Source organism: Tamandua tetradactyla, chromosome 2 (genome assembly GCF_023851605.1).
Source record: "Tamandua tetradactyla isolate mTamTet1 chromosome 2, mTamTet1.pri, whole genome shotgun sequence".
Lineage (NCBI taxonomy): Eukaryota > Metazoa > Chordata > Mammalia > Pilosa > Myrmecophagidae > Tamandua > Tamandua tetradactyla.
In genome coordinates, this window is record NC_135328.1 from 35,039,693 (window position 1) to 35,063,639 (window position 23,947).

The window sequence follows — 23,947 nt, forward strand, 5'->3', positions numbered from 1 at the left end:
AGAAGAGGGCCTAAGATGGAGTGCCTTGGGAAACCCCAATGTTAAACTAGGTGGTAGAGGAAGAGGAACTGATATAGGATACTAGGGATAGAAGGAAAGTGGGAGAGTGGAATTTCAGGAGAGCAAAGGGAGAGAAGAAGGTTCACTTGGTCAACTAACTTATTCAAGGTCACATAGCCAGGCAGTGGAGCAGCTGGGGTTTGAATGCGGGGCTGCCTGACTCTGGCGCCTGGGTGCTTTCAGGTTTCTGCCCTAATGGAAGGTGACTTGCCTGGGATCATCCAGATATCGAGAGGGAAGGCCAAGACTCAAACCTAGACTTTCTGGCTCCATTCTCTGTCAGTTACACCACATAATTTCTCTAACAAGTTATATATATTTTTTACAGTTTACAAAGTCATTTTCCCACCTGTCATTTTGAGTGTGTTTTCCTTGCTGTGCCAAGAACTATGGTCTTCTTGAGATTCAGATGACCTTGCACAAATCTCCGAAACACAGACGAGTGTCTTTGGCTGCCTACTCTCTAAATTCAGATTCAGGCCCAAATGTAACCTCTGTGATGGAACATGGCTTTGTAGGGGGGAGCCTGAGACAGGGCCCCAGAGAGGAAGATTTGAGTGCCAGTGTGACCTCTGTCACTGGGAAATATGTCTGGACTCTGGGGCCTCAGTTTTCTCCTCTATGACATGGGACTAAGACCAACTTGACAGGGTCACCTAGAGACTCAACTGAGCTGAGTTTACAGAGATCCTCTCCAAGTACCTGATACACAGAGCACATGCCCCTTCATGGCTTTGTTCTCTTCTTCTCTTTCTTAAAAAAAAATACTTATACAATATTAGGGTTATAGTTGGCACTACAAATAATAACTGGTAAATACTGTGTATTTACCCTGTGTGCAAGACTCTACAAAAATTATCTTATTTACATCAGTCTTGTGAAATAGATGATGTTATTGTCCCTGTTTTGCAGATGAGAAAACTGAGGCACAAAGAGGTAAAATCCCTTGCCCTTAGTTCCCCAGCTCATAAAGCAGAGCTGAGGTTTGAGTATGGGCCTATCTGGCTCTGGGCCCTGGCTCTTCCGTGTTCTGCTGCACTAGCTCGCTTCCTCTTCTCCTTTGGGTCACTTCAGTAGGCCACGGCCCACTTATTTATAATTGCCTATGGTTTCCTTCCCAGTTTCATGTGTGAGGGAAAGGGAGGAGCCTGGGTACCTGCAGGCTTCAGGCCATAGCAGATCTCAGTGTAAAACCTCCGATCGTAGCCATCGCAGTAATGCCAGTTCTCACCCTCGTACTGCAGCCCATCGGCAAAGGTGTATGTACCCTAGACAGGGAGCACACACACATATCTGAGGAAGTTAAAGCCTTTTTCCCAAGAAGGAAGGATGTCAAGGGAAGAGGTGGCTTTTTCACTGTAGCAGGAAACAAGTAGTAAATATCATCATTATTACGGTTGTGACAATTAGAGGGAATGGATAACAAATGCCGAGCTCTGTGTCTGGCACTCAAAATGTAGTAACTCACTGTGTGACCTTGCGTAGGTGACCTAACCTCTCTAGACATCCATTTCCTCACTTTAAAAGGAGGAGGAGGATAATGGCATATTTAATAGGGTTGATTGAGAATTCAAGAGATAGTATATGTAAAGCATTTAGCACAGTGCCTGACACATAGTAAGCACTCAATAATGTTGAGTTCTTACTAATCTTTTATTATTATCATAGCTGGAACGGTCAGAGCCATCAGCCACGGCTCTTCATCCAAACCCACTACATCCTGCTTTTGCTGCCCTAGTATGAAAGGAAGCCTCAGGATGGAGAACTTCCATTGGCCTGGATGTCAGGAAATGGGTGGAAATTCCAGCAATGCTATTAATTCACTGTGTGACCTTGGGTAAGTCACATCCCCTTCCTGGGGCTTAGATTCTCCAAGCTGTAAAATAAGGAATATTTTTTAACCAGTTTTTAGGTCATAAGCCAGCCCTTATACACAACCTTAGTGAAACTGGTGAAAGCTACAGATCCTTTCCCTAGACAAAGACATAGTCACACATACACAGAAACCTTTGTATACAAATCAGGAGGTTCCAATGACCCTAGATTTCTATTCATGGTCCACAATTCCAGGTTAAGAACCTTGGATGAGATGAGTTGTAATCATAGCAGTAGTGAAGAAGGGCTAACAATTATCGAGTGCCAACCATGTACCAGATGCTGAGCAGTGCTTACCTATTTTGCTGTATTTACTCCCACAGCCATCCTAGGAGGTACCTAGGACTTTTGTCCCTAATTTATAGGTAAGGAAACAGTCTCAGAAAGGTTAAGTCATTGGCCTAAGGTTACACAGCAAGTGGCATAACTAGGATTCAAACTTATCTTGTAATCTCCAGGGGCCCTTCTGGGTCCAGGGGAAAAGGGCTCCAGAGCCCTAAGAGATATAGAGTGGAGAAGGGAGAATGGCAGGAGGTGAGCTCCAGACAGGGAGGGGAGGGAGGGGGTGCCGCGGCAATGAGGGCTCTTCCTACTCCAGGATATCCCCTCTGCAGCCCCCAGTTGATCACCTTTACAACCAATCCCTTGTCCCAGATGGCATCGTATCGGCTCCCGTTGGGGAAGTACAGGGTTCCCTGGCCATGAAACATGCCATCCTTCATGTCCCCGACATATCTTGTTTCGGTAGGGAGGATGTATTCAGCTTTGCCTTCCATCCTGCAAGGACAATGGAAATCAATGAGCCCTATGTGGAAGGTGGAGGATCAGTCTCGGACAGGTGCTGGAGAGTGAGTGCAAACCTCATCCTCAGGGTCCTCCAACATTGCCGCAGCAACATTTTGTTCAAAGGCACAATTTTTGTTTCATTTCCCTTAAAAGATCAACAAAGGAGTGGGGCTGTTCAGGGTGCAGAATTTGGTCTGCTCCTTCTCTCCCTCACCTAGAAGCTGTCCTGGAGTTCATGCTGTTCCCTAGCAGCCCAGGGGTTTCTCTGAAGGTATGTGAGAAAGAGTGAAGTAATTTGACTCTCTTGTAGGCCCAGAGAGGGAGGGCATGTGCCCAAAGCCACACAGTAAGCACTGGGAAAAAGAGATGAGGGTCCAGGTTTCCTGGCAGCTGGTTCCACATCTTCACTGTCCCCCACATCAGCCACCCCTGCCCATTATATAACAAATAGGATATTAGGAAAGGTATGAAATTTAGAGACAGGAGACATGGGCTTGAATCCTTACTTCTTTGTTATATCATCTTGAAGACTTTCCCAATCTGTCTGGTTTCCTTCCTCCCTTTCAACAAATATATTTACTGATCACCTATTCTTGCCAGGTGCTGCACTGAGAGTGGTCTGCTGTGCTGAGAGTGGTCTGCTGACAACAACATGGATACAACAATGATTATTTATAGGCAGTCCCTGTCCTCCCAGTCCAGTGGGAGACACAATTAAGGAGTTACATAATGTGTGGTAAGTGCCACAGGGACTCCTAGCTTGACCAGTTTCTTCATGTGTGAAATAGCTGAGATTAATGCCTGAGATTAACCCAGAAAATATAAATGATTTGCCTAGTAAAGGGCCTGACAACTAGGGAGTGCTCAGGAAATATGTCTTCATTCATTCATCCATCTACCTTCCACTCTTCCCCAATAGTTGGAAGTCTGCTTTCTTAACTCTGAATTTCTTTAGGTCTTTTGTTTGTACCTCTCTTGGAGCACTTAGTACTTTTTGCCTTACATTATAATTGTATATCTCATCTCTCCTATTTGGTTGTAAGTTTCTTGAGAGGAAGTCTTTGATAACCCTCAGTTTTCTATGCTGAGGGTGGGCAGCATATAAAAATCGACTGTGCAAGTAATGAAGGAAACAGAAAGCCCAGTGGGCTAACTGAGTGGATGACAGGTGCTGCTGTGCCCTAGGCCCCAAGCAGGAGAGCACCATGGTTAAGGCACAGTTTCTGAGCCCTACAGACCCAAGTCTAAGTCCACCTCTGTCCTACTTCTCTGAAACTGTGTGATCTTGGTCAAGCTCCTTCACCTCTCTGAGCCCGAGATTCTCATCTGTGAAGTGGGGTTGATAGGACCCATCCCCTCATCGTTGTTGAAATAATCAAAGGAACTAATAATGCATGTGACACTATAGTGGAGCACCCGGCACATAGTAACTGAGCTGTTTTGAGCTAAACCTGTTTTGCTTTTTTCTACTGCAAGAGATGGGGGAAGGAAACTTCTTTTCTTGTCTTCTCTGCTTTGCTTGAGATCATATCTACCATTTCTAAGTACAGTCTCCATCTTAAAGTTCCAAAGTTCCAAACTCTTCCCTGAGATTGGACTCCATTTCTATTTTTACCAAGAAATGGACATCACTGTTCAGACCTCCCACAGATATCCCCAGCTAGCCAAAAAAAAGTTCATCCTCTCCTCCCTCAAAGCAGTGTCTCCTCTGAGTTCTCTATTTCTATTCGTGGTATCAGAATCCTCCAGGTTCAAAGCTTACTACTTGAGCTGGATACTGGGCTGAGGCTGAAAGCAATCTCTGGATAGGACTGGGAGTCAATCAGTTGCCAAGTCCTGGCAATGAAACCCCCAAACCTCTCCTACATTTTTTTTTTTCTGTAGCACCACTGTGTCTACCTCTGCCCAAGGTCCTATTACTCTTACCCGAACAACTGCAGTGGGCCTGACCTGATATCCCCATCTCCAATCTTTTCCCCTTTTCTCCCAACTCTTCCTCCCTCTCTCCTTTCCTGCCTTTCAGTTTTTTTTTACTTATTCAAGGCTAAAAGTCTTTATTATAAAATCAAAGCAAGTTAAAAAGCACAAAGAACCACTTCATAATGAAAACTTCATAATGAGGATATGATTACCATATCTCAAATATATATCATTCATTCATTCACTGATTCTCTTATTTCTTCAGCTAATATTTACTGAGTGCCTGTCACACATGTGCACTATGAGGAGAGATAGAGATGGAATAGATTAGAATTCCTAATGTCAGACCCTGTTGGGGATCTATCAGTGGCTCTCTGCCTATCCCCCACTCTCACCTTCCTACTCACCATAGAATTATGCATGGAATTAAAATCTCTTTGTGCCAGAGTGCAAAGAGCAAATTTTCAGTTTTTACTCCCACTGCTCCACTTAACACACTGGCTAAACCTATCTGCCCAGATAAGCTCTTTGGGCCATTGGCCATATTGCTTTCTGTGTGGAAACATTCTTCATCTTGCATTTCCACCCAATCTTCAGGGCCATTTCAAATATTACCTCTTCCTTGAAGTCTCCCAGGACTGCCCCAAATAGATGCATCCTCAGTAAGAGCCCAAGAAGCAGGGCTCTATAGTAGGGAACACATGGAGTCAGCTAGACCTAGGTTTTAATCCCTGTTCTGTCAAATACCAACTAGGCCAACTAGGTGACTTTGGGCAAGTTATTTAATTACTCTGAACTTCACTTTTCCCATATGTAAAAAGGGGGTAATGGTTTCTGTCCCATGAGGTTACAGTGAGGAAGGGAAGATTGGGCAAACTCACCCAGATGTGGTGGCTGCTACATAAATGTTATTGACCTTTCTTCCTCCCCTGTGTCAATGTTCTCTGGCACTTACCTTGTGCACCTGCAGTCAGTTATCTAGAACTAAATTGTGCAACTGTTCTAGAGAAATCAAGACCTTGGGTTCAGAGAGATCCTACATCACATTAACTTTTTACTTTTTATATTCACACATGGCATAGGACAATCATGTCCCTTAAAATTTTTTAACAGCTTTATTGAAGTACAATTGACATATAACAAATTATGCAGGTTTAAGCATATTATTTGATAAGTTTTGACAAAGTTATGCATCAGGGAAACCATCGCCACAATCAAGATAATGAATGTATCTATTACACTCAAAAGTTTCTGCATATTCCTTTGCATTCCATCTCTCTTGCGCCTTTCTGTAACCTTCATCCCCAACAACCACTGATCTGCTTTCTGTCATTATAGATTAGTTTGCATTTTCTTGACTTTCATATATATGGAATTATAGACTGTATATTGTTTTTCATCTGGCTTCTTTCACTCAGCATGATTCTTTTCATGTTGTTATGTACACCCATAGTTCATTCTTTTTTATTGCCTAGTAGTATTCCATCGAATTAAAATATCACAATTTGTTTGTCCATTCACCTGTTAATAGACATATAGGTTGTTGTTACTACAACAAATGAAGCTGTCATCATGAACACTTGTCTTTTCATTTCTCTGGGGTAAATATCTAGGAATGGCATGGCTGTTTAACTGTTTAAGAAACTGTCAAAATTTTCCAAAGAGATTGATTACATCCCCACAACAGTAGGAGAGTCTACATGAATTTTTTTTAAGTTTAATATTAAATATCTCTCTAGGGAAGTTATTCTATTCACTTAAAGTCTAAAAGGAAACCCCCCCTCCCAAAATTAAAAAAAAAAAGCAAGCAAGTGATTGCGTATCTACTGCATACAAACTATACCTATCTATGCTATATTATTTATTCTATGGATTAACCCTGCTAGATGCGCATTATCATCCCCATTTTAGAGATGAGGAAAGTAAAGCACAGATGGTTGGTTAGGCATACAACCAGTAAGTGGCAGACTTGAGCACAGGCCTAACTCATGCTGAAGGCTTTTTCCTCTGCTATGCTGTCTCTCTTATCACATGCTGAAATCTGAAGAGCACCAAATCATACTCTAGTGAAAGAAAATCAATATAGAATACACATCAAATTATGAAAATAAGTGTAACAAGCAAACAACTGCTGACTTCTTAGCCGTTATGGGGAGTGATTCTAACACAGTTAGAGGTCCAGAAAAACCCCAAGAAAAACACAGATTCCTTAGGATAAAGACACAGACATAGTTCGTGCAATAAACAGACAATGAAAATGCAAGAGAGGCCGAATGTAAAGATTATGAGTGTTCTCTTTCTGCTCCTCTCTATCTGTTCTTCTCATACACATATACACAGCCCATTGAAAGTAAATGTGGGTTTTCTAATTTTTTTTGTCTGAAATGCCCAGTCCTCCATCTCAATCTGCCAAAACTCTATGTACCTTGACTGTAGCAGGGCCTTGTGGAAAGAAAGAACATGGTTTGGACATAGAAGTGGATTCAAATTCTGGCCTTGTCACTTCCTAGCTGTGTGTCTGTAACCATGGGTTATTTCACTTTTTCTAACCTTAGTTTACTTATGTGCAAGATCAGCCTGAATTACCTTGCAGAGTTGTGAGAGGGAGTACATACACATCAAGCACCTCTGCCAACTACCTGCCTGGTTGGATGAGTGTCTCAAGCTCTTAAAGCCTCAGTTTTCTTATCTTTAAAGTAGAAATAATAACATCTCCCTTGCAGGGTAGATGTGAGGATTAAAGACAGCATCTCATATGTACTATCCTTTTTTAGCAATCTGTCCCCTATGGCCAGAAGTGACTCCTCTTTCCTTTGAACTCAGCTCTGCAATTTCACAAACCTGTGAATACAGAGCAATAATTCCTCCAAAATCTTGGCCTTCATCTCTTCTCTGTCTCCAGAGCCCCAAGAAGGAATCCCTTAATAGTCCCCACCAACCAGCACTTGCAAACCACTTCACCTCACTGAGCTTCAGTTTCCCCAACTATAAAATAGAGATCACACCTTCTTCACCTAGGGTAGTTGGCTAGGAAAATGGACACCTCTGTATTTCCTCTGCTTCTCTACCACAGCATTTATTGCAATGAATTGCAGTCATCTATTTTATGCCTTCTTTCTCCACTATATTTCTATGAACTCCTTGAGGGCAGGAGTTGCACCTTTCATATCGCTGTGTTCTGAAGTCAAGCCCAGGGCCTGGTACCTGGTAGAAACTCAACATCTGTACAATTGAACAGCTTTTACTATTAGTTTACCATATGATGTGTGTACATAATTCTAATAATGCCTAGATTGTGAGCTCCTTGAAGGAAGAGACTATGCATACTGTGTTCAAATTCGCCATAGCACACCTCCCTCCCCATGTTTTATTTGTTTTTATAGCATTTACCACTCTAAATTATTTGTTTATGGGAAATATACCTCAACTAGACTATAAACTCCACGAGAGCAAGGGTCTTGACTGTTTTTTAATTCTTATCCCCACATCGAAAACCGGCAGGTAACGCTAGCGGGACTTGTGCAAGTTCATATGAAATATATGAATCTCGGCTCTACCACTTATTAGATAAGTGTCCTTGAACAAGTTACTTCACTTCTCTGGGCCTCATTTTCTTCAACTGTAAAACGGGAATAAACAATCCTACCTGAAAGTTTGTCTTGAAGGTTAAAAAGGGACAAAAGTTTTTAAAGTGCTTGGTACAAGGTCCTTTGCGAAGGCAAAAAGACAATTGTCTTTCCCCAGTCACAGACGTTCAAAACGTATTTAGTGATTTAAATGAGGCCCTTACCTCCCGTCTACATATTCTCCGATATATTTGCTCCCGGTGTACTCCATGGCGCCGGCTTCTAGTTTCCAGCGGTTGGGATCCGGCGTGCATCTGGCCTCACTATGACAACCAAGAGCGATGGGCGGGGCCTAAGCGAAGCCCATGCCCCCACCCCCGAGTACTTCCTCGCATTGCGCACGCTCGGTTGCTCGCCGTTGGGTAGAGCTGTGCGCCTGCGTACTGCCGGCTGCGCATGCGCAGCGTGGTGTGCCCCTTCGGCGCTCAGAAGGGGAGTTCAAGGAGACCCGCTTGACACGGCCAAGGGTTTCTCCACAGGGTCAGGGGTATTGCCATTATGCCGGGAATAGTGGAGCTGCCCACTCTGGAGGAGCTGAAAGTGCAGGAGGTGAGGCTTGTGCGGAGGACAGGCAAGTGGGGCATAGGGCTGCAGCCTCTCGGCCTGGGCCCCCCCTCCTTCATCTCATCGTTCCCTGGGCCCCGGTTCTCCCCACTCTCTGCTCCCCAGCATATATAGAGATTGATCCCCAAATATCCTCTCCATAGGTCCGGCCGACTCCCAGACAACCCCATACTGCAGTGGCTCTAGAACCAACCTCCCTGCGTGAATAATGGTACTTTTTATTAACCGCCAACCAGAACCATTTCGTTTACTTTATGTCACTAAATACTCAGACCTCCATGGAGGGGAATACACACCCCCAGGTGCTTATAGTCGAGGGAAAGAGGCAAATCACTTTTAAAGTGTACGTTGGTGCCGTAGTAGAGGTGCAAATTGTCTAATTGAAGTAGAGCTAGAAAGCTACAGAAAAAGATCATAGTCCAGAGTGAATCTGGCGGTTGCTGTGGACAGGTGTTTGGTAATGGAACTTTTTAGGCATTCGTGTGTTCATGAGATATCGTTTGAATAATTATTGTGTGTACGTGCAGTGGGAAATAAGAGACATAGTCCCTAATCTCATTGAGTTTATAATCTGAAGTGGAGGTAGACTCATAAAGAGGCAGTTGCAGTACAGGATAGTTAGGGCTATGATAAGTGAAGGCAGTATAAGAATAGCTATACCATTATCAAACCATTACCAGATTCCAGGAAGGATGCAGATTACATGCATTAATTCTTTAAATCCTCCCAGCAGTCCAAAAGATGAGATATAACTGGTCTGCCTATGATATAAATAAGGAAACAGGCCTTGAGAGTAAAAGTAATTGCCCAAGGTCACAGTGGCTAGTAAGTGATAGAAAAGTCAATCGTCATTTTAAAATCCACACTATTAAACTATGTATTATGGGCAAAGGTCTAAAGTGAGAAAGCTTAGCTGAGCCTTGTATGTTTAGGGAGCCAAGTGCTGTTTGATATGACTAGTGGTGGTGGTATGGAACAGGTGCTGACCCTGGTGAGGTACTGGATTGGGGAGCAACTTCCACAAGGCCAGTTTAAGGAGTTGTGAGTTTATCCTAAGTGATGTGCAGAGAGAGGTGAAAGGTTTTAAGGCAGAGTAGTGTCGTGGCAGGTCTGGGTATTAGATAAACCTAAATTGGAAGAAAGGGAAGGCAAGACTGAATATGTACCAGAAATTATATGCCAGGCATGGTGTTGAGTGTTTTCTATGCATTGCCTAATTTAACCTTTTTATCGGCCTTGTGAGAATGACAACTAATATTTTCCTCAGATAAATTATTTGCTGTTCAGGGACTTTATAATAAAGTGATACTTACTGAGAAGTGGGAAGAGGGGGTTGCTGCCATGGAGCCAGTCATTCTTTCGTTTCTTGCCTCATTGAAGCTGGGTTAACCTTGAGGTGCTATATATATATTTTTTCTTTACTTAAACTTTTTATTTTGAAATAATTTCAATTTACAGGATACTTGCCAAAATAATACAATATCTATACAGAGGAGTTTAACATTCTCCCCTCCCATATACTCAGTTCCCCCAATTTTTTTTTTTTTTTTTTTAACATGGGTAGGCACCGAGAATCGAACCCGGGTCCTCAGGCTTGGCAGGCAAGCATTCTTACCTGCTGAGCCGCCGTGGTCTTCTCCCCCCCAATTTTAACATTTGCTCTATCCTCTTTCTATCCATTAATCCATTTCTCTGTTTGTTTCTCTTTTGATCTTTCAGTTGTCTAAACATTTGAGAGTAGGTTGTTTACTCATGCTTCTTTAACATCTAATGCTTTTCTAAGAACAAAGATATTCACTTATGAAAACACCTTAAGTACATTTATCAAGTTCAAGAATTTTAACATTGAAGAAAGCTTTCCTTTTATATTCCTATTTTCTCATATGTCCTAATAATGTCTTTTTTGGTCTTTTCTCCTCCATTATTAGATCCAGTCCAGGGTTACGTATTGCATTTAATTGTTTTTGTCTCTTTAGTTGCTCTCTCTCTCTTTTTTAATTGTGGAAATGTATATACAACATACACTTTCACGTCTCAGCCACTCCCAAGCATATCATTCAGTGGCTTTAATAGATTCATAATGTGCTCACCACCATCCATTACCAGAACTTTCCCATCATCCCAAACAGAAATCCTATACCCATTATGAGTGAATGCCTCATTTCCACTCTTTCCACCCCAGTATACTGTAGTTTATTTTTTTTAACTGCTCTTTTTTTTTCAGGGGCGGGGTTTGGTCTGGGAATCGAACCCAGGTCTCCCGCCTGGAAGGCAAGCAGTCTGCCATTGAACCACCTGTGCACCCCTTTAAGTTGCTTTATTTTTAATTTGAACTTTAGTTTGGTTCAATGAACTTCTGAAATTCTACTTCATGAAAATATTCGGAATAAATTTGCCTTCATGTGCATTCAGTTGAATTGAGAAACCAATAATTACGTAAATAACAAATTCAAGAAAATGTATGATTAAGTCCTATAGAAGAGGAACAAACAAGGTTTAAGAGATGAGAGTAGAATTTGAAGTAGGCTCTAAATTGTGGGCCTGTTTGGTCATCTTGGATTGTAAGATAAGGTAATTCCAGCTGTAAAATTCTCTGAGGCTATAAGGAAACAGAGAAGGCACTTCTTGGTCATGAGAAGTGACGTTTATCGGCATAGAAGGAGAGAAGAACTCTCTGAGTGGAGGGAAGGATCTGAGCGAAGGGTAGGAGATGGGACCAAAAAAATGGGTTCTGGGAATAGTGAATTCAGTATTTTGAGAGAACAACAATTAGTTCTGTGTGAAGTGTGATTAGTAAGAAGAATGTTAAGGTAGTTTTGATCCAGAGGAGCTTTGACTACTCAGTGAAAAGTGTAGGCTTTATTCTGACTTTATTCTCCTGTTAAGGTTGAATCCTTGGAAGGCTTTGTTGCCGATTTGTTTTAATAACAGAATAAAATAAGAAATGTATATCAGAAAGATCACTCTAGCAGCTCTGTGAAGAATGAATCAAAGAGAGGAAATAGAAAACAGGGGGATTAGTTTCAGTGTCTTTTGAAATAGTTGAGGAAGACATTAATGACTTCTATGTAATTAGTGACTCCTAACAGAGAAGAACAAATATATCTAGAATTGATCAGACTTAGCAACAAATTAGACATTGGAGGGAGGAAAGTGAGAGGAGTCAGTGTCAGATTTGCAACCTGATCATAGGATTGGGGAAGCCAGAAAAAGGAGCAGGTTCTGGGGGCAAGTTAAACGCATTTGGGCTTTACTGAGTTTGGAGTTATGACACATTCCCATGGGAAAAATAGTCAAGAGCTTTAGGCTGAAAACTCCTTAAAGAAATTGGCAAATTTGAGTAACATTAAAAATAATGACTAATATTTATGATGTGCTTTCTATGTGCTAGGCACTGTTCATAGTGTTTCTATGCGTATTGACTCATTTAATCATCATAACAGTTCTATAAGGTAAATACTATTGTTATCCATTCTACAAAAATTAAGTAAAATATAAAAAATTGTAAAGTAAGTGCTATAAAAGGAGGTACAGACAGTTTTTAAGGAAGAGAGGACAGGACTGGAAGATGGATGGGTTGTTGATTGTTACTTTCCCTGTTTCATTTTCCACACCTGCAGACTGTATGTACTAAAACCTGCTGTGCAGTGAGTTGTGAGAATAAATGAGAAAGGGCATTGAAATTCTGTAGTTCTTGGAGACAAAAGAAGCTGAATGTATTTGAGAGGGTATTCATGGTAGGCAGCTGTGAAAAAGGATGTTGTTTCTTTTGGAATTTGTTAGTCTTAGTAAAGAAGCAGGTGAGGAGATGTAGTTATATCTAAAGTTCTTTGCCACCTCAGTGATGGTGTTTTAGTGGGAAAAGGCCTGAATGGGAGGTCAAAATCTCTGGGGTTGCCACTGACCACTGGCTCATCTTGGGCACATCTCAATTTTTCATTAGTTAGGAAATCGATTTGATGAGTGGCACTCATTCTTTGTTTCCTGTGACAAACATAGGTGGTGTTTTGCATGCTTCACAGTGTGGGTGTACCTAGATTTTGATAAGACCTCCACATAAAGCAGATAAGGCTACAGGTCTTTTTGTCATGGTAGTTGTGAAAACGTTTGAGTAATTAAGTCAGCCATGAAGACATTTGTCAAGTAAATATAAGGGCACATAAAAACAACTCTGCACAGATACATTAGCTTTCCTCATGATTCACTTGCAAAAAGTGGCTCAGAGCCCAGATACTAAAGTGGATGTTGCCATTCTGGCTAAAGTCTTTGGCCCTACAGTAGTTGCCCATGCTGTGCCCAATCCAGACCCGGTGGCAGTGTTACAAGATGTCAAACATCAACCCAAGGTGGTGGAGTGCTTGCTCTCACTGCCCCTGGAGTACTGGAGTCAATTCATGATGGTAGAGCAAGAGGACATTGGCCCCATGCATGTCATTGAAAACTCCAACACCTTTTCAACACCACAGACACCAGATGTTAAAGTGAGTTTACTGGGGCCTGTGACCACTCCTGAGCATCACCTCCTCAAGACTTCATCATCTAGCTCACTGTCACAGAGAGTCCACTCCACCCTCACCAGAAACACTCCCAGATTTGGGAGCAAAAGCAAGACTGCCACCAACCTAGAATGACAAGGCCACTTCTTAGCTTCCCAGCATTTACTGACTGCAACACAAGGTGCACCTGTACACTTTACTCTCCAGCCTCCTGTACTCATTACTACTTTTAGCATTTTCCAGACTTAATCAAGTTTAATTGTGCATGGGAGTTTTATAAAACTATGTATTATATATATGTATATCTCCCTTTCCTTCTTCTCAAGTATAACACATCAATACCTTGTGCTGCTTGTTGTTGGGAGCTTTTAGATGGGAGATCTTTTGCAGGGGTGGCAAGGGGGGAGTATGGTATTCATTGAGACTCTTGGGGGAAAAGGTCGGGGGGAGTGTCCCTTTGGCTACTTCTCACAGAATGACCTTTCTCTGCTGTCATTTAGAACTAATTTCCATGAGACAACAACAGAAAGCCTACCTCTTTGGTAAAACTGACTTGTCTCAGGGTAAAGGGCAGTGTAAGGAAAGAATTGGACAGAGGATATAGGATGGCTCTTCCTGAGACTTGGAAGAACCCCTTCTCCCATTTTGAGTTGAGCTATGACATGGAGACTTCATAAAAATGGGATAGGGTGATGTTGGAGCTAGTAATGGAAATATGCTTAGCTTTAATTTGGATTGATTAGCTCTTAATGGTGTTAAGTGGCATAACCTTGTAAATGTAATACTAAAACTTGTATTTATCTCTAATGGGCGTCTGGCTGGACTTCGGATTTGGTTGGGGTCAGAGCCAGTTTGTTCTTCTAAAGTTGAATTCATTCTGATGCTTGACCCTGCTCCCTTCTACTTTGTCCAAGGTTGCCCTAATTCTAAAAATCAGTAGACCATCTATGTAGTATCACAGATATAAGAGTAGGCTGTAAGGGAAGAGTATCAGTATTTTGTGTGGGAAATAAAGCCACTGTCATTTCATCTTTGCACTTTGAATGCCAACATTTTCCTATAGAACATACCTACATTTAGATAAATTTAGCTTTTTCTTCTATTAAATTTTTCAGTATCTAAATAAATGATTTCTTCTATAGAATATCATTGACCCTTACTGACCCCTGTCTGTAGAAACACATATTTGGTGTAATATTTGCAAAAAAGTAAGTAGTTGTTTCAAGTGAAAACGAACAAACAAAAAACACAACTCTGCACAGTGCTGCTTAGCTTTATTGTTACTACAGAGCACACAATTATGATGGAAGGAAAAGTGTGTTCAGCGTCAGTTATTAGCTAAAGGGTTTAGATATGATCTAGATTATAATTTTTAAAAATTCAGACACTTCAGTACTTTACTATTAGTAATAATGTGTTAGATTAGATTCTTTTTTCTGATCTCTTCCAGTCTTCTTTTGTAATTCTGTAGTTCTCTGGAACTTTTATGTATCTTTACATTATTATTTGTGTTCCTGGAAAAGAAACTCATCAAAGCTCCCCAGGATTAGTTGGTTCCTCCTCCTTCATCCCAGAAACCTCATTTGACTTCAAGGTTTCACTCTGTATCATAAAGCCCTAAGGGTTTTATTAGGGCTATCATTTTCTCATCTCTAGTAATAGCTGAAAGAGCATTGTGATCCCTAAAGCACTGTAGTAGATCATAAAGAATTATGGTAGCCCCTGTTTTTAGTTTTCTTGGTAAAGTCAGAATAGTACTATCTTTGTGTACCCTCTCTTTTGACCAGCATGAGGTCAAGTTGAGGAAATGACATCCCTGTTCACAGTTCTGTGGTCTTTTTCCCATTGTCCCTTTCTCCAGGTGAAAGTCAGTTCTTCTGTGCTTAAAGCTGCTGCCCATCATTATGGCGCTCAGTGTGATAAGCCCAACAAGGAGTTCATGCTCTGTCGCTGGGAAGAGAAAGATCCGAGGCGGTGTTTAGAGGAAGGCAAGCTTGTCAACAAGTGTGCTTTGGACTTCTTTAGGTAAAAATCTTTTGGCATCAATACCTGTTGGTTGAAACATCATAGTGTATGTATCTTGGTGAGTGTCCCGCTAGTTAAATAGGATGATTTTAGTGACTGATTTTAGTAGGAAGTACATAGGCTTTGAAATCAGATAGAACAAGGTAAGCCCTCAATAAATGATATCGTTATTTTTGTTTCTGTTTGGCAAGTTCTTTAATCTCCATACACCTCAACTTTTCAAATGTGTAAAAATAATATTTATCTTTTACAGGATTTATGGACAGTTTTAAAAGTCGCATAAAAATGACTCAACCCAGTGCTTGTTAGCAGGCATTCACTAGTTTGTTGTTATCATTACCACTGAGCATAGACTTATGGTGGAAAGAAAAGTGTTCAGAGTCAAGTTTTTAACTAGGCCACTGTGCATGATACTGTAAGTAAAAATAAATTCATATCCGAATTATGTAACCTTACTAGTCAGAACTCTGATAAAAGAAAGAGATATTCAGTTCAAAGGAATAAAGCCTGGAAATAGATCTGGCATCAGGCATGGCTAAATCCAAGAGCTTAACTAATTTCAGAACTACTTACTGTCTTTTTTCTTCTCTTCTAACCCCAGTCTCTTAGTTCTACTTTTCTCTGTTGATCTTTTTTTCAGAGATTCTCCCCATGCTGTAGTAAAAATAACCACTAGCAGCTCTAAGCTCTGTTCTGCTTGCTTAGCAAACCTAGACAGAGTGCCATTTCTCCAGTAGTTTGAGCAGAGGTTTCTGGTCTGAGCCTGAGTGGTGTGGCTGGATGACTTCATATGCGTGTCTTTGAACCGGTGGTGTTTCTGGCTGGCCTGGCCTGAATGGGGGTGGGGGGAGGTAGAGTTAGCTTCATCCAAACTACATTGCTGAGAGACAAGGAAGAGTTGCTCCCCAAAGGAAAATAGAAAGATGTTACAGAAGAATGGGGAATGATTGCTGGCTAGGCAAAAACCACAGATGTCCACTACAATGACGTTAGAGGGAAAAATCCAGTACCTTAGCACAATAGCTTGCTTGCTACTGCTGTCTGTTCACATGCAAAGATATTTTTGTAGCTATAGACATAATGTGTGTACATTTTAAAATTCATTGTTTCTTTGAAACTATTGGGAACATTTTTTCAAGTTGCTGTATAGTCTTTATGATTATCATTTTTAATGGCTACATAATATTTCATCAATAGACAAACCAGCCATAATATACCTGACCAATAATCTGTTATTAAGTATCATCGATTCCAGTTTTTGACTGTTTTGGATGAATCTGCAGAGATTACCTTTGTGTGTTGATAATTTTCATCTCTTACTTAATTCCTTTATAAATTTCCCATCAGTGGGATTATTCTGTCAAAGGCTTTGGCCATTATTTATGGCTCTTAAACTATATTCCCATTCCTTTTAGGAGCTGAGTCAGTTTGTGCTGTCCTCGCCACTGTAGCCTAGTATTATAGCCTGACAGCATTCCATGTTTTTTAAATATTTGATAGGTATAAAATGATGTTTTATTCTTGCTTGAATTTGCATGGATTTAATTGCTAGAAGTATTGAATGTGTGGGTTTAATTATTTAAAACCTTTTTATTTTATAAGAGAAATTTGGCCAAATATTTTTCCCTTAACTCACATGTGGTATGTTTAAGTGGCCAGTGTTTAGATTTTTCAAACTTCCAAGGTGCCTAACTGCATCCTGAGAAGAATGCCCCCCTTCTGAAGTTGCTGGTGTAGGCATTAGTAGACAATTGTCTTTTAATTGTGGGTGCAAGGGAAATGGTCCAGAACAGTGACCGGAATACTAGAATAGTGGTTTGCAGCCCTCCCCCTTCTTCTGCCACAACACATTGGAGGAATACAGAACTCCTATTGGTTTACTGCCAGGTGATTGTTAAGTAAAGATTAGGTAGGTGCAGATTGGTATATCAGGAAAATCCAGATCATGAGTTTAGAGGTAATTCAGACAAACTCTCTAGGGCTTCTCATAGCCTTTCTTCCTTTCTGATGCATTCCTCCCCACTCCCTCTCCTGTCGAAGATTTATGCTTTAGAATACTTGGAAGGGTACATAAGAAACTGGTAACATTGGTGACCTCCCAGAGGGGAACTGAAAAAACAGCTGGAGGATAAGAATAGGAGCAGATTTTTCACTATACAATATTTTTTTCAATTTTTTAAAATTTTAAACGAAAGAAAAGGCAGCATTCATGTGGTTAAAACAGAAAGAGTGAGAAAGAAATTAAAAATTTGGAATGGGACTTTGGCCAATTCACTTAGAGTTTCTAGGCCTCAATATTTTCATCTGTAAAGTGAATGGGTTGGCTTCCTTAGACTATCTCAAGTTCTTCTTTCTTGAGTCATGTTAAATAAGATTGATTTGTTGAAAGGGCAGTTAAAATCCTGGAGTATGGTAAACAAGCACTCCATAGTTATTCCACTGGGAGAAGGAGGAATTCTGAATTTTTTCTATTGTCCCAATATGGCTTTTATGTAAAATAATGTTATTTTATTCTTGTTTGAATCTGCCTTTATCTGATTACTAGTTAGGTTGAGTGGTAAGAGAAGGGGAATTTTAAAAAATAGCTGAAACTTAATCTCTTTTATGCACTAAAGTGCTTTTTCCCTAACCATTTTTGATGGTCACAAATAAACTATATACTTCCCTGCTTCATGACAGAGAGCACCAAATATTATTTACCTTTCTTTTTGATGACAGAGATTAATCTCTGTTTTTGCTCATTGTATTAATAGAATGTGAACCTTAAGCTTTCAAGGAGTGTAGGGCAGTTTGCTTCTATGCTGAATAGCCCCAGGATCTTCTCCTTTGTAGTTTGTCTTTGAATTTGCTTTTTATAATTCTGTCTTTTCCTTGCCATCATGTGTTACCTCTTACTTCTGTCAGGATGCTCATCTGTGATTGTGCCTCCTTCTCTTTTAAATTTGCTGTGCTGATAATCTTTAGAATTAAATCTAAAGAAAAGAATAAATAGGCCCCAGGTAAGGAGCTCCCCTCTGAGTAAAATTCATGCATCTTAGGATATAACCTTTTGGCATTTCTTTTACTTGTTTTGCTACCTAAAGAAATTAAGTTTTGTTCCTCAGAAATCTATTCTGTTTATATTTGAGTTCCATTCAAAAAGCAAGACTGTGTATTTGAGGTTTGAGATCTGGTCTGTACAAACCCCCCACGGTCCCCTCCCTCACCCCTTTCTAGTTTTCAGTATTTTTGGAATGAGCTAACCTAACCTAGCTCTCCTTTCCAGACAGATAAAGCGTCACTGTGCAGAGCCTTTTACAGAATATTGGACCTGCATTGATTATTCCAGCCTGCAGTTATTTCGTCACTGTCGCAAACAGCAGGCTAAATTTGACGAGTGTGTGCTGGACAAACTGGGTTGGGTGCGGCCTGACCTGGGAGAGCTGTCAAAGGTAAAAAAAAAACGGCTTGCTGTGGGTGGTCTCACTCTGACTAAGGGGGTAGGGTAAAGGCAGGAATTGGTCAGAAAAAAGTCTTTTGACTATAGATAAGATGTGAGAAATACAAATTTACCAAACAGATTAATTAGTGAATGATTATACATAATCCAGAAGAGGGGTTATTTAATAAAAATAATCCTTTAAATAGATCTCCCAGCATACACAGATTTGGTTTTGGTTAATTAGCTAATTGAAGAACAGAAGGGAGTAGGGATGATAAACTAATTATTACAATGTCAGTTGAAAGCATCATTCGACAGTCAGTCGAAATTGTGGAATTCAGTGGGAAAAAAGGATCAGATTTTTTAGGAACATACATCACATGAACTAATGTTTAATGTTTTAGTTTAAAAACTGTTTTCTTACTGTTTCTCTTTTATTTCCTATCTCAGTTGTGATCTAAGGATTTACATAGGCTCGCTAACTTATGTTTTACCATCTGTTGAAACATCGGAGCCAGAAACCTATGTGTCTTTAGTCTTCATTCCCCACTCTTTCTCACTCCATACAATCATCAGTTTCCACTGATTAGCATTACCTGGGATATTTTTAGACCCTCTTACTGTCCCCACTACTATTATCTTATTTTTGGATAGGAGTTCTTAACCTGAGTTTGTGGGAGGGGAGGGAGAATAATGTGGGCTTTCGAAGACCTTACATCCTCTGAAATTAAAGAATTTGGAATATTATTACATCCTTACTATAGGAGTGATCTGTGTGGACAATAAATCTTACATAACTTTCTTAAAATCTTGAGCAGCTTCCCATTGCTTTCAAGATAAAGTATCCTCTCCTTATTGTGGCACACAAGGCTGTTTATAATCTGACTCATCCCTACTTCTTGAGTTTCATCACTATCCCTTCTGTGGCAGGACAGGTAGCAAGGTATGAAAGAAAAAACTCAGTTTTTGAGTGGGGACAAATAATAGATTGAATCTTGATTCTGCTGCTTAGCTGTTATGGGATCTTGAGGAAAATTGCTAAATATTTCCAATCCTATTGCATCTACAAAATGGGGCTAATATTTCCTGTTTTCTTTTTTGGGTGCATGGTCCGGGAATCCCTGTTTTTTCACATGAGGATTAAGTTAGAGAGCATATGTAAATCCTCAGCCCAGTGCCTGGCACATACATCTACAATTAATGTTAGTTCTCTTCCCTTTGTGTCTAGCATCTGTGAATAGTTGATAAACTTGGTCATTGGTGGAGGAATGGCATAGCAATTTTTGTTCTGTTTTTTTGTATCTGGTGTGATTATCTTTTCTTCAGATATCTTCTTTTTCGCAGTTAATGGCTGATAATTCTAAGTTGGAAAGTGGTGGAACTTACACATTTATCAAAGAAAACTGCCTGATCTCAATTCTTTCTCTCATGAGAAGAAGTTATATAATTAAGAAAGCGTATTTATTCCTGAAATTTTGTATTGACATTAAAAACTGTAAAATAAAAAAGTATTGTTTTTTTAAACCTTTTGAAATTATATTCCTTTCAGAAAATCAACAATTTTATTTATACTTAAATTCAATATTCAGACTCTTTTCTAAAAAGGTGATAATCAGCTAGATAAAGCCTGAATTTTAGCTTGATCTACTTTTCTACTGGATTCCTTTTCCCTGCTATGTTTTCCTGGTGAATTCCTAATCACTCTTCTAGTCTCAGCTCAAATGCCATGTCCTTTGGCATTTCACTGAATCTTTCTCTCATAGCCATAATACCATCATGCTGCTAATAATAATATTAAAGACAACTGAAAGTACCTAATATACATCAGGCATTTTGTGTACATTTCTGCTTTCATCCTAATTGTGTGAGACACTGATAGCCCCATTTTACAGATGAAAATTTAATGATTAATTAAGCTGCCCAAGATCATTTATCTAGTAAGCAATTTGACCACAAGCCTGTTCTTTTTCCTTCTGGGGGGTGGTACAGAAGAGGAGTTTGCTTTATTGTTCTTCTTAATAATAAAAGTAATACCTGTCCATCATGAAAAATCCACAAAAATGCAGGAAAGTATGTAGAATAAAATAAAGATCATCCTCAGCCTACCACCCAGAGGTAACCATTAATAATTTTTCTATTCATATCCTAGCCACACTTATGTGTTGAAAGTTCCATGATAATTTACCTTTAATGGGGTCTTTTTATAACTTTTGAATTTGAGAAACATTTTTCTACATTTATTTCATAGATATCTTTAGTTCTTTAAAGGATCTTCAAATGCCAACTGGAGGCATTTGGAATTACTCTTTAAGCAATAAGGAATCATTAATGATCTCTAATTATGACAGAGAGATGAGAAAACTGCTTTAAAAACAAACGAAAAACCACTGTGGATGCATAGTCAGAGGGCTTGGGTTACAGCTCCAGCTCTGACATTAACTGTCTATCTTTATTTTAGGCAAGTCAATCTCCCTGATCCTCATCTGTGAACAAGAGATAATACTGCCTTATAGGGTAGTTAAAATAATAGTTGTGTGATTGTGTACACGAATGCTCTGTTCACAACAAATGGTTTCTGAATTTATACATCTGGCAAAACTAATTTTTTAATATGATGTAGGGCGGCTTAGAGTTCAGACTACTAGAGTAGCAATCAGAAGACTGTTGTTACCTTTTCATTTCCCTGGGCCTGTTGCCTCACTTTAAAATGGGAACAATTTCTCCTGGGTTCCCAATTGGGAACTATCAGGATGATGTGGGTATAAATATTTTCTGTCTTTTTCCCTGTGCTTTAGTTCAATACTTTATCACCTCACCTGGTGTGCTGGCTCAGCTACATAATTCTGAGCTTGCTCCTGTTCAATCTAGTTTCCATACTTTCCAGCCTGCAGATGTGACTGTTTCTTCACTCCTTCAGTGTCACCTTTACCCTCAGGTTAAAATTCAAACACCTTTGCATATCATTCAAAACCCTTCATCACCTGGCCTCCTACCTTCCAGTGTAGCTGTTATTTAAAGGTTCAGTCTTTGAAGTAAGGCACATCTGGTTTTGAGTACTAAGTTAATCCCACTATTACTAGGTGGCTTCAGCGTGAATCTCTACTGTATGACCTCATAAGAGTATGGGGATGAAATGGTATAATGTGCTTGACATCATTTCTAAAATAGTAAGTATTTGGTTAGGTGCCTTCTCTCCTACCATTCTTCATGCAGCCTTTACTTCAGCCATTCTAAAGAATGCCTCTCATACATGCTGTTTTGTCTGCTTAGGTTGTTCTTTCCTTCCTATTCTTCCCAGCTAGCTCCTGCTCATCCTTCAAGATTGAGCTAAATGTTACCTCCTCAGAAATAATCCAAACCCCTAACCTGTAATTACATAGATGTGCAGTTCTTACTCCCCTTGCACTCAGTTCATGTCTCAGTGTGATTAATGTTCTTGTCTGTATCCTTCGCCAGACTGTGAGCCCTTAAGGACGGTGTATAGTTTGTACTGCCACATGGAATGACATAAAGTAAACTTTTGTAATTGTTTATTCAAGGATTTTATGAGTCTCATTGTGATTTGCTAGGGCTTTAAACTAGGGTAGTAGTTGGGACAGCAGGAAGAGAAAGGAAACATGCGAAGCATGTTTATGGTCATAGATTATTCCACCTAACTTTCAACTTGGCTTCTTTCCTCTACACCCTTTCCAGGTTACCAAAGTGAAAATAGATCGACCTTTACCTGAGAATCCCTATCACTCAAGACCAAGACCAGAGCCCAACCCTGAGATAGAAGGAGATCTGAAGCCTGCCAAACATGGCAGCCGTCTCTTTTTCTGGACCATGTGAAGATGGGGTCCATGGCCCGCACTTAGTCATGTGTCCAGACAACGAGTGATGAAAACTCCCATGCAATTTGCATGGTTTGATAGTGTGTTCTTTCCGGGATCACAAGTTAACAAAAAAGTTAATTTATGTGACTTGGCAGTTATTCTATACCATTTCCTGGCCATTAAAGACTTTAAAGGAAACAGTTGCATTTTATTATGTTTTATGTAACCTTTGGCCTTTAAAGATGGCTTTTGCTTTTTCTTCTTTTGGTCCTGCCTATTTCTCTCTTTGCTAAATAGGCCTTCACCAGTGGGCAGGGGGCCATGTTAGATCATGGAGAAATGTCTGTGTAAAGCAGTCTTTGTTACCTGAGACAGCTCCTCAGGGCTTGTTTATGTTCACGCATTTTGAAGTCTCAACTGCTTTCCTATCCAACATCTCAGATAAGTAGATTTCTCTAAAGGTCACACAAGGGAAGCTTCAGGGACAGAAGAAGTGGAGAAATGTTGAACCTTATGACTCAGGGCATGGGAGGGGCCTCCTGGCTGGGTCTTATGCCGTCTTGCTCAAAGTTTCTTAAAGAACCAAACTTCCACCACTTCCCTTTGATATCCCATCCTCAAGCATTATAACCCAGATGTTTTTCCTGATAGGGGACAAGGAGTCTGCACTCCAAGCTCCAAAGCCAGGAAGTTGGGAGGTCTGAGTGTCAATTCCAACCTTGGGTGTGTTCCTTAACCTCTTTTAAGAGGTTGAATTTGAGGACAAACTAAAGGGAACATGCTTATCTACCTCCTGGGCAGGTTAAAGGCTTAAGTGTTTATAAAGCTTTTTGGTACAAAGCATTATAATGTCTTTTTCTCTTTCATTCAATTCCTTTTTCACCATAGGCTATTTCCTCCACATCTGACTGTGTGACTTTTCACCTTCTGGTTTTGGCCCTCAAATTGCATATGATCCTGAATAATTCTTCTTAGCTCCCTGGGCCTTGGTTTCCTATTTGCAGTGCTCTAAAGTGTGAAGTAGTCAGACAAGAGTCTTTCTATAGGCCCTTCCAACTCTGCCATTCTAGAATTCTGCAGGTGGGAGGATCACTCTGAAGCATTAGGTGAGGCCCAGGGCCTGTTGCCCAAAGCATTGGCATGGTTGTTACAAAGCATAGCATGATCTGACCCCAGAGTTGGAAGCATTTGGTTGAGTAAGCCTTACTCCTACCTGTTCTGCAAATTTTTCTTGGCAGCTGCATTTGCCTCAGATTGTCCAATTTAATGAAGAAAAACAATTTAATGTGTTTTTGAAATAGCTGAGGCAACGTCCATTAATCTTTTGGTGGCCAAGTAATTGAAAGTCACCTCTGGTGG

General features: G+C 40.3%; 2 protein-coding genes and 1 long non-coding RNA gene across 4 annotated transcripts in view; 1 reads left to right on the forward strand and 2 right to left on the reverse strand.

Moving 5' to 3' along the window:
- MORN5 (MORN repeat containing 5) overlaps positions 1-8,595 on the reverse strand; it is a 38,358-nt gene extending 29,763 nt beyond the window's left edge. Inside the window, exons 1-3 of one of the 2 annotated variants that reach the window (XM_077143027.1) lie at positions 8,432-8,595; positions 2,565-2,712; positions 1,217-1,328 (exon numbers count right to left, since the gene is read on the reverse strand). In XM_077143027.1, coding sequence (XP_076999142.1) covers positions 1,217-1,328; positions 2,565-2,712; positions 8,432-8,478 — 307 coding nt within the window. In that variant the 5' untranslated portion in view covers positions 8,479-8,595. The remainder of the gene's footprint in view (positions 1-1,216; positions 1,329-2,564; positions 2,713-8,431) is intronic. The other variant, XM_077143034.1, reaches the window with a different exon arrangement.
- Positions 8,596-8,632: 37 nt separating this feature from the next.
- On the forward strand, positions 8,633-22,786 carry NDUFA8 (NADH:ubiquinone oxidoreductase subunit A8). Its single transcript, XM_077143017.1, has 4 exons — positions 8,633-8,816; positions 15,189-15,352; positions 18,618-18,783; positions 22,467-22,786. The coding sequence occupies exons 1-4, from the start codon at positions 8,766-8,768 to the stop codon at positions 22,602-22,604; spliced, it is 519 nt and encodes a 172-aa protein (XP_076999132.1). The 5' UTR covers positions 8,633-8,765; the 3' UTR covers positions 22,605-22,786.
- Positions 14,591-21,828, reverse strand: LOC143668325 (uncharacterized). The gene is made up of 3 exons (XR_013168386.1): positions 21,590-21,828; positions 15,926-16,183; positions 14,591-15,376 (listed from the first exon to the last, which is right to left on the reverse strand). It is a non-coding gene; the product is annotated as an uncharacterized LOC143668325 (long non-coding RNA).
- Positions 22,787-23,947: the final 1,161 nt, after the last annotated feature.

Bases quoted from the DNA above. Each gene is read 5' to 3' on its own strand.
- NDUFA8 (XM_077143017.1), top strand. From the start codon at position 8,766: ATGCCGGGAATAGTGGAGCTGCCCACTCTGGAGGAGCTGAAAGTGCAG. The intron at 8,817-15,188 runs GTGAGGCTTGTG...CCCTTTCTCCAG, and splicing joins AGGAGCTGAAAGTGCAGGAG to GTGAAAGTCAGTTCTTCTGT. The intron at 15,353-18,617 runs GTAAAAATCTTT...TCTCCTTTCCAG, and splicing joins TGTGCTTTGGACTTCTTTAG to ACAGATAAAGCGTCACTGTG.